At 44.4% G+C, this 10,739-nt stretch overlaps 1 protein-coding gene across 1 annotated transcript; it reads left to right on the forward strand.

Annotated features, from left to right (window-relative positions):
- Positions 1–4,115: 4,115 nt before the first annotated feature.
- Positions 4,116–6,271, forward strand: LOC109873117 (general transcription factor II-I repeat domain-containing protein 2-like). Its single transcript, XM_020464662.2, has one exon. It carries the CDS (start codon positions 4,297–4,299, stop codon positions 6,106–6,108), a length of 1,812 nt encoding a protein of 603 aa, XP_020320251.1. The 5' UTR covers positions 4,116–4,296; the 3' UTR covers positions 6,109–6,271.
- The last annotated feature ends 4,468 nt before the right edge of the window (positions 6,272–10,739 follow it).

Consider the following 10,739-nt stretch of genomic DNA (forward strand, 5'->3'; position numbering starts at 1 on the left):
CCCACTGAAGGAACGGAACCCACCCTGTCCATCTCTTTGTGCGATAATCAGCCTGTCAAACGCCTCTCTTTGTGGATGTGTGTGTATGCGTGTGCTCAGCTGGCAGTAGAGCCCTATCCCATCCTCAGCTATGTCTCCAGACAGAACCCCTGCTGTTTCAAAAACACTGTCACTGCTGTAGCCAAGCTACATACCCCATTGTGTTTGCCATCATCCCCATAATGCATACTAAACGATTACAGCCAAAATCATAGAAATCATGGTTTAATATAACACTACAGCATGGCTCTGCATTGTATATACTGACTTTGGAAAATATACTGTATATTGGATAGAGTTGGTCCTTATGGCGATAACACTTTGATAATCATTCGTTTTGATACACTCAAGACAAGTCAACTTGGTATTGTAACTGCAAAACAAGTAACACGATGCCACAAGAATGATACAATGGTAGTCAACATGGAGACCCATAGATCTAACTGGAGCAATTTGGGACATATCTGTACTGTCTCAGTAAAATGGTGTTCCAGTTTTAGACTGAACAGGGTCAGAGGAATCAATGATTAGTTATGTCACACTCAGTGACAGTGCTCTATTTCCTTACAGCATCAAATGTGTCTTACAAAGACAAAATACACTCAAAGAATACAAGAAATTCCAGAGAGAACATCTCAAATAAAGGTTTTGTGCATTGCTCTCCCCACAGCAAATCTTAACACCTCAAGCCATCATAAAGTGAAAACCTCAGACCCAAAATAAAAGCATCTTCATTACGTCGGTTTCATTTCCTGGAAGGGCACAATTATTAGTCTCAGCACCAACCGGGCCACTGGACTAATGGCTTCAGTGTGACAGAGAGATCTAAGAGGGGGAACCGGTGGCAGGGCTCAGCTCGTACCAAGAGAGGACCAGCGGGGGCCGGAGCCCGACCAGCCAGGCCTTTCATTTATCCAACTCATGAAAGGGCCACTCGTCTCTCTCCTAATTGCAACGTAAACTCTATCAAGCTGGGCTTATTGGGGAGGGAGGCGGGGGACTGGCCTCATTTGATGAGCCTATATTCCACTTCCCTTCCCCTGAGGACCAGCGGCGGGCTGCAAAATGGACATCAGATCAGATGCAGGAAGCACAACACAGGAGGGAGGGGTATGGGGCACAAGGAGATTTGACTCTCTCCACTCGGCACTCACCTTCGTGTCCCTGCACTGTCTGGGTAACTGTGTCAGGAGTGTGAAGAGGACAAAACTAGAAGTCTGTGGTAATTTCACAGATGGAATGACCAAACTTTTGAAACTGATAGACTTTGAACGAGTAGTCCAAAGACTTTTAATGAGTAGTCTTTATAGTTTACCTGAAGTTTTTGAACGTTTGGGCAAACAATCAAATACAGATATTTGAGATGACAGACAGTGACACATGGACAGACAGTGACACATTTAATACCGCCTTGCACACTCTTGCCTGCATCTAGCTTATCTACTGTAGGGTGTAATCGTTAGTCCAATAGTTGCAAACAAGAGTTTATATTGGACAAATTCAGGTATTTTATCCCTGTTTCGTCTGCTTCCATTTAAGAAACATTTATCAACAGAATTGGTGGAATGAATACACCCCTGATCACGCATAAACACAGTTCACTTTCATAGCAACCACAATGTATTCCTTGTCACTGCTATGCACTCTCCTCCTTTCACCTTTTCCCTTTGTTTGTGACTTCAAAGAACAACACATCAGCTATGTGAACAGGCAAATAAAACTTTCCAAGCCAAACCATGTCATAACCACTATACACAGCCTACATTGTTGTCCCCATATTAGCTAAAGTAACGTCCTAGTCAACATAGCTAATAGAACTAATGCGTTAGTAAACTCACTACAATCATGCAGTAACATTACAGTGTATAGTCAGTTAAACCGGCGGTGGCAATAAATTAATATAACCATTAATATAACCAAAAGCTTACCATTAATTGGAAGAGTTCCAGTGTTGTGTTGGATAGTCATAGCCAGCTAACTAACATAGCATCCCTCTGTTTGAGCCGTGTGTTTGAGGAACTAAGTTTGAGTAACTAAGTGGGGGGAAAAATGTCAAAATCTCTCTCTCTCTTGCTTCTCCTTCATTTTTGAAGAAATTAATTTTTAAAACTGGTCAACAATTGTCTTTCTCTCGCTTTGATTCAACTACTCACCACATGTTATGCACTGCAGGGCTAGCTAGCTGTAGCTTATGCTTTCGGTACTACAGTAGATTAATTCTCTGTTGCTTTAATTGGGTGGACAACATGTCAGTTAATGCTGCAAGAGCTCTGATAGGTTGAAGGATGTCCTCCGGAAGTTGTCATAATTACTGTGTAAGTCTATGAAAGTGGGTGAGAACCAAGAGACGCCGAGGATTTGTATTGAAGTCAATGTATCAAGAAGAGGGCGGAAGCTGACTTTCCTCCGACCATGATGCTACTCTACAGAGTGCTGTTGAGACTACTGTAGACCTTCAATGCAAAACCGTGTGTTTTAATAAATTATTTGGTGACGTGAATATATTTAGTATAGTTTTATGTAAAAAGGACATCTTTTTACATATTTTACAATTTTTATTTTTATGAAATTCACTGAGGAGGATGGTCCTCCCCTTCCTCATCTGAGGAGCATCCACTGGTCAGCATAGTTAACCAAGCGAGGTCCAGGCATTTGCAATTGGGGAGGGAGAAATAAATGGGAAAAGTAAATTGAGAAGGAAAGGTTGGCAATATGTCCACTTCATTGTGGTGTCTGTTAATCATTCCCAGATCCCCTCTGGCTCCAATAAGGGAGTATAACAGAGTATAAAAGAACAATTTGGGCTGCCCCAGCTGTGAAAAGCCAACCCATCACGAACACAATAGCCCTGTAGAGGCCAGAGTAATTCGGCGTGTGATCATGGACACGCCCCTCTCTCCCTGTGTCTTTGTTTAAGTCGGCCAACAGCACATCACCTTGCCCTCCACCCCCTTCAATGGCCAGATGGGTAAATCCATAATGCAGGGCAAAGAGCGAACCCCCCTAGTTTGCCCATGCTCCAACATGGATCTTATAAGACCCCATTACAGACCAATGGGAGCCCCCTTCTTGCCTAATTAAGCGCAGCTTTGCAGGCCCTGTGCGCAATGGCTTACCGACCTGGGAGGAGGCCCCTGCACCTGGGGATGCTACCTGTTACTCAGCCCAGCTCATCAGCCCTGAGGAGAGAGCCCCAGCTGGCCAACCAGCCAGCCGGCCAGGATGCCCTGAGTTAGGGATGGGGCGGGTCCGTGGCTGGTGAAGCATGGTGGCTGTCTATGGAGTTGTTTTATGGCCGTCTGTGGGCCGTTATATGTTGTCTTAGGGAAGTCACACCTCGCAGCACAAATACCACACACATGCATAGAGACACTTACACTCACTTAGGCTACGTCCACAGATTTTCTCTTATTAGTTCACCTGTACCTGCCTTGTCACCAGGCTTTTAGTTAGCTGGCCATTCGTCCTTGGTTATAAAAGTAATTATTTTATTTTATTTTGTTTTGTTTCAGAATTGGTTTAACTCATTGTGAGATTACATTTATTTAGCATTCAAACATTAAATACACTACATTACCAAAAGTATGTGGACAACTGATCGTCAAACATCTCATTCTAAAATCATGCGCATTAATATGGAGTTGGTCTCCCCTTTGCTGCTATAACAACCTCAACTCTTCTGGGAAGGCTTTCCACTAGATGTTGGAACATTGTTGCGGGGACCTGCTTCCATTCAGCCACAAGAGCATTAGTGAGGTCGGCACTGATTTTGGGTGATTAGGCCTGGCTCGCAGTCGGCGTTCCAATTCATCCCAAAGGTGTTCGATGAGGTTGAGGTCAGGGCTCTGTGCAGGCCAGTCAAGTTCTTCCACACCGATTTTGACAAACCATTTCTGTATGGACGTTGCTTTGTGTGCAGGGGCATTGTCATGCTGAAACAGGAAAGGGCCTTCCCCAAACTGTTGCCACAAAGTTAGAAGCATAGAATCGTCTAGAGCATGGGTGTCAAACTCTGGCCCGTGGGCCAAATTTGGCCCGCGGGGTAATTATATTTGGCCCGCGAGACAATGCCAAATTACTACTAGAGCTGGCCCGCCGGTATTATACAGCGCATTCACCACTAATACTACGAATCCCATAATGCTCTGCTGTTTTCGCGCGCCAATCAGGACAGGACCCAGAAACGCTCTCTCCTCTGTGACAGTAGTCATAGCAACATAGACGCTACAACTGTCAGCGAGCTAACCCTTCCCAAAAATGGCGAAAAGAAAGGCAGAAAACAGGAGCTTTCTGGACAAGTGGGAGGCAGAATATCTGTTTACATATGTAAAAGACAAACCTGTTTGTCTTGTTTGTGGAGTCAACGTGGCTGTAAGTAAGGAGTACAACATTAGACGACACTATGAAACGAAACACCATGACAAATACAAGGACCTGGACATGACTCAAAGGAGCCAGAAAGTAGAGGAGATGAAAAGAAGTTTGGTTTCACAACAGAATATGTTTAAAAAAGCCACATCACAAAGCGAGGCTGCTGTAAAGGCTAGTTATATAGTGGCAGCAGAGATCGCAAAATCAGCCCGGCCCTTTAATGAGGGAGAGTTCATGAAAAAGTGCATGATGAAGGTTTGTGACCTCGTATGCCCAGAGAAAAAACAAGCATTTTCAAACGTGAACCTGAGCAGGAACACAGTAGCTGATCGCACATGTGATCTTGCCACCAATCTGTATGACCAGCTGATGGAAAAGGGAAAAGATTTTGTTGCGTTCTCCCTCGCTGTGGATGAGAGCTGCGACGCATCTGATACTGCTCAGCTGTCAGTCTTCATCCGTGGAGTGGACTCAAATCTGTGTGTTACGGAGGAGCTATTAGGATTCAAATCAATGCATGGCACAACCACAGGAAAGGAAATCTTTGAGGAGGTTTCCAAATGTGTAACTGAAATAAAGCTGCCGTGGGATAAACTCGTTGGATTAACGACAGATGGTGCGCCAGCGATGTGCGGTAAAAAGAGTGGACTGGTGGGCATGGTTCGGGAGAAGATGCGGGAAGAGAACTGTGGAGGTGAGCTAACTGTTTACCACTGCATCATACATCAGGAAGCACTGTGTGCCAAAGCCCTAAAGATGGAACATGTTATGACCACAGTAACACAGGTAGTTAACTTTATAAGAGCCAAAGGTCTAAATCACCGCCAGTTTAAATCTTTTCTGGAGGAGTGTGGTTCGGAATACGCAGACGTGCCGTATCACACAGAGGTGAGATGGCTAAGCAGAGGAAAAGTACTGAACAGATGTTTCGAGCTGCGTGAGGAAATATGTCAATTCCTGGAAACCAAAGGGAAGGATACAGCAGAGCTCCGGGAGCAAAAGTTCCTGTGTGAGCTGGCCTTTCTCTGTGACATCTCGAGCCATCTCGATGCGCTGAACCTGCAGCTTCAGGGGCGGGGGCGCATCATCACAGACATGTACGCTGCAGTGAGGGCCTTCAAAACTAAACTGTGCCTGTGGGAGAATCAGATGCTGCAAGGAAACCCTTGCCATTTTCCCTGCTGCCAATCCATAAAAGCGCAGATCTCTACCGCCGTGTTCCCATGCGCACAGTTTGCTGAAAAACTCAGTGTTCTCGCCACTGAGTTTAGCCGGCGATTTGCCGACTTCGATGCCCAGAAATGCAAGTTTGAACTGCTTAGTAATCCCTTCGCAGTTGATGTGGAAAATGCACCAACCAAGATCCAAATGGAGCTGATTGAACTCCAGTGCAACGACACGCTGAAGTCAAAGTATGATGCTGTGGGCGCCGCACAGTTTCCACGGTTCATCCCTGACACAATGCCTCAGCTCCGCACCCAAGCTGCTCAGATGCTCTCCATGTTCGGCAGCACTTATCTATGCGAGCAACTTTTCTCCTCGATGAAGATGACCAAAACAACTCACAGGAGACGTCTGACTGATGAACATCTTCGCTCGATACTGAGGATTTCTTCAGCTCAGAGCTTGAGCCCAGACATTGATGAACTAGCATCCAAGAAGAGATGCAAGGTATCTGGCTTGGGCACATCAGATTAGACCAGTGTGCAATAATTTACGTTTTCTTTATGCACTTTTTCTTGCTACAAGGCATGGGCTTGAATGGTTGATTGATTTATTATCATTTTATTTGTAAAATTATTAGCCAGTGGAAAAAGTTTATTTTGGTATTTAAATCAGAAGGCTGCAAATAGAAAAGAGGCATACAATTTTTATTTAAATTTTATTTATTTAATAAATGAATGCCATTGATGTGTTTTTTCATTTGAAATTCGATTTTGCATGTCTCCACTATTAAATTATATATTGTATGGTAATAAGCGATGCTTGTTCCATATTCAATGTTAAAGCAAAACTTGTTTGGGTCCATATTAAAAGGTTAATTTGTTCAATGTTGGCCCGTGACTTTGTTCAGGTTTTACATTTTGGCCCACTGGGTATTTGAGTTTGACACCCCTGGTCTAGAGTGTCATTGTATGCTGTAGCGTTACAATTTCCCTTCACTGGAACTAAGGGGCCTAGCCCGAACCATGAAAAACAGCCCCAGACCATTATTCCTCCTGCACCAAACTTTACAGTTGGCACTATGCATTCGAGCTGGCGGTGAGCTTTACACCACTCCAGCTGATGCTTGGCGTTGTGCATGGTGATCTTAGGCTTGGAAACCCATTTCATGAAGCTACCGACAAACAGTTATTGTGCTGACATTGATCCAGATGCAGTTTGGAACTCGGTAGAGAGTGTTGCGACCGAGGACAGACGATTTGTATGCGCTGCGCACTTCAGCACTCGACAGATTCGTTCTGTGAGCTTGTGTGGCCTGCTACTTCGTGGCTGAGCCATTGATGCTCCTAGATGTTTCCACGTCACAATAACATCACTTATAGTTGACTGGGGCAGCTTTAGCAGGGCAGAAATTTGAAGAACTGACTTGTTGGAAAGGTGGCTTCCTATGTCGGTGCCACATTGAAAGTCACTGAGTCACTGGGACCCCTCCCAGGCAAACCGGCACCCCAGGGATCCCCATCACACATTAGCAACAAGCAAAAAGACATTCACATGTCTTGTCTTATCATCAGGTGAATGATAATGACAAGGAGAAGTAATCAACATTTGAAATGAATAGATTTGGTAGATAGTTTTTGACCACCCCACATTATAGTTGGAAGAGGAGGTGTAAACTCTAACATAGCTTTTTTATATAGAAAGGGAACTCCAAACACAAGAGCAGCTGTTTAGATGGTTAAACAAAGGTTAGCCATGTATTGGCAAAAAATGTACTGTATGTCCAAGTTAAGAAAGCTTACCAGCAGCCAGCGGCACTTGCCACACTGGTAGCCTATTCATGGGTGGTTTTTCAAAACCTACTGTATGTCAGATACTCCAGTGAGTGTAATTGGCTCCAATTAGTGTAATTTGTTTAATATTAGGAGTTGAGAAATAAAGTAGATCATTAGAAAGATATTCTACTCTTTTCTACTTTATTAATTTTATTCTGTTGTTGCTAGCGATATTCCAATTTATTTTTAAATATATATTTTTATTTTATTTTTGCGGACACAATTGATTTTCACAAGGTTTGCTCACCTAAAATGCTTGGCCTATTTGCCAAACAGCAGACAGCACAGTGGGAAAGCAATCAAACCAAAGATTCTCCCCTTGAAATATCAGGGCTGACAAATAATTCATATTTGTAACAATCAATATGCCACACTCTCACTCTTACACACCACTGTTTTCTCTTTATAGTACTGATTGGAATGAACTCAAATCTTCTGAAGCATTCGATGCATTGATTGCTTCGCTACCCATCCCAGTGAGTGGGTAAGGTTGTTTCAGACTGGTCATATCAAAGTGTTGCTGCAATGGGTGCAAAGGGCCAGTCTGGAGGAGCACTTGAGAATAGGAGACAATTGCTAAGAGACATTCAGATTCGAGGATACTAACCTAAGTGAGACAGATATGGTCTGCAGTTTTGCTAAATTAGCACTTTTGATTTGGGAGGAGGGGTGGTGTTCTAATGCATATATGAATGAATATTTGGCATTTTTCAGCAAATTCACTTTTTATGAATAAAGATAAATCGATAGGGAAAGGTAGGGGGTAGAATTTATGAAATGCAAATGTCAGAAGGGTACAAATGGCAGGGGTGTGTTTTCCAAGTTAATATCCATGGGTTCGTAGCTAATTGTCTCTTTGTTATGTGATTACGCTGAGATTTCTCAGGGTTTAGAGTCACCGCTATGGGCTAGAGCCAACGCTTTGTTTAACTTCCTCCCCTCCTGGCTCCAAGTGTACATTGGGGCCATGGCTAATGCCTAGAACAACAGAATATAGGTCCTGTAGGTCCTGTTAACCCATCTTCTGCTGGCTTTCCTACAATTACATATTAGAAAAAAAATGACTTCGGTGTTACCAGAACATACCTGTGCTTTTAAACTGCATCGATCCTGAAAGTTTCAAGTTGACTGATGGGTTATCAGTCAAGTTGACTGATTCGTGACGTGATCGTGCGGAAAGGGTGAAATCAGCCATGCGTTTCCTGGAGAGTTAGTTTGTGAGGCGTGATTGGACACAACCCCCTCAGGAGACAGTGGCCAGCTTGCTCTGGGGGTTCTCCCTCTGGTCTCCCAGCTGAACGTACGGAAGCACCAATTATGCCACCCTGGCATATGGGCACTGCAGGAGCGCCACTCTAATGACGGAGCATGCCAACTGCTCGCCAGCCGAGGGTCAGCGGCGCTCGGTGTTGTTGCCAAAAAGTCACCCAATTACGAGGCACCTCCTTCCCTGATGGGAGTTGTGGATCCAGCTGTAGGAGGGCAGAGGACTCGCGGGTATGGCACACCTGCATCCTGAACGGGACTGGCTGTCTGTTGCCATCTTCATCCGACTGGGACCGGGAGGAGGGGGCTTCAGCTGGCTGTCCTATACCCTAGCCCTGGAGCTTCTCAGCAGGGCACAGCCAGACCTGGGCACAGATGTTCTGCCCACCCCTGGTTCCACTAAACAGTGTGGGGCCACATCTCCACTGATTTTACACATTCAACTGCAGGTGTGAACAGCAGAAGTCTCGTCTCGCTGTTCGAAAGAGCTCAATGATCAACCACACCCCATCTCAGCAGACAGGCAGATCTCTGGGGGAACAAGCTTCCGTGGCTATCACAAAGCCAACAACAATGAGTTGACATGTGTTGGCTCACGGGTTGCCACTTGATATGCTGTCAGACTAGGGTATATGTATATTGTGTGTCGATAGACATATGCCTTGTTTCGTCATTGACTCCAGTACTGTTTGTGCCATTCAAATTAAGAATTTGGTTTGGCCCCTAAGACCCTCGCGAAATTATACAGAATCACCAATGAGAGCATCTTGTCAGGCAGTACCACTGCCTGGTACTGTATGACAATTGCACCGTTCACAACCACAGGTCCTTCCAGAGGGTGGTGCAGTCAGACCAATGCATCACCAGGAGGCAGGATATCTACAGCACCTGGTGTCACAGGAAGGCCAAGAAGATAATTGTATTTATTTATTTCACCTTTATTTAACCAGGTAGGCTAGTTGGGAACAAGTTCTCATTTACAACTGCGACCTGGCCTAGAGGATCAAGGACCTCAGCCTCCCTAGCCCCGGCCCATTCACCCTGCTATGATCTAAAGGCGGAGACAGTACAGGTGCATACAAGCTGGGACCGAGAGACTGACAAACAGCTTCTATCTCCAGGCCATCAGACTGTTAAACATTCACCTCTAGCCAGCCTCCGCCCAGTACCCAACTTGATATGGCTTGAATACATTTAAAAAAAATAATGGGCAAATATTGTACAATCCAGGTGTGCAAAGCTCTTACAGACTTACCCCAATCGCCTTCAAAGGTTCTTCTACAAAGTATTGACTCAGGGATGTGAAAAATTATGTAAATTTGATATTTCTGAATTTAATTTTCAATACATTTGCAATTTAAAAAAAATTTAATCAAAGTTTATTGGTTGCGTACACAGATTTGCAGATTGATCACAGGTGCAGCGAAATGCTTGTGTTTCTAGCTCCAACAGTGCGGTAATATACGGATTTTCACAGCCCCTGTGCTTGAGCAAAAGAGACTGAAGTCGTCACAGAGGTCAATGTGTAGAAGAGTTCAATGCAATCGATTCCTTAGACAAAACCCCATCTCTCGGCCTTGGCGGCTTCAATATAGTATAGAGAACACGTAAAAATTGTCTCAGAGAAGACCAATGAACAACGAAACTGACTTCTCACTCCTTGTCTGGGAGGTTTCCGGAATGCAAAGGTTAGTCAATAAACGATTGCGCTGTGTTTCTTCTCACTTAATTGAATCAGACTAATTGTTGGAGGCTCTTGGGGAGAGGATGGAGGATCGAATGGTAATGAGAGTTCGATTTTGATGATGTTCTCAAGCAGGGGAAGAAAAAACAGTGGATGCCACGACGCTGGCTCTGCTATCGATCTCCAATCTGAGCTCTGAATGGAACACTTCAGTTAGAGGCCACTTTTTAAACACTGCCACTCAGGAGGAGAGTCTGGGAAGGAAAAACTGTCCCTTTCTATCACTTCCAAGAGTGACCATCAGTGGTAACTATAGATAGAGGATCCAGACAGTACAGATTACAATATGATCAAGATGACCTGGTAGCAATAAGCTTGTA

Source organism: Oncorhynchus kisutch, linkage group LG28 (assembly GCF_002021735.2).
Source record: "Oncorhynchus kisutch isolate 150728-3 linkage group LG28, Okis_V2, whole genome shotgun sequence".
In the NCBI taxonomy this organism is placed as follows: Eukaryota; Metazoa; Chordata; class Actinopteri; order Salmoniformes; family Salmonidae; genus Oncorhynchus; species Oncorhynchus kisutch.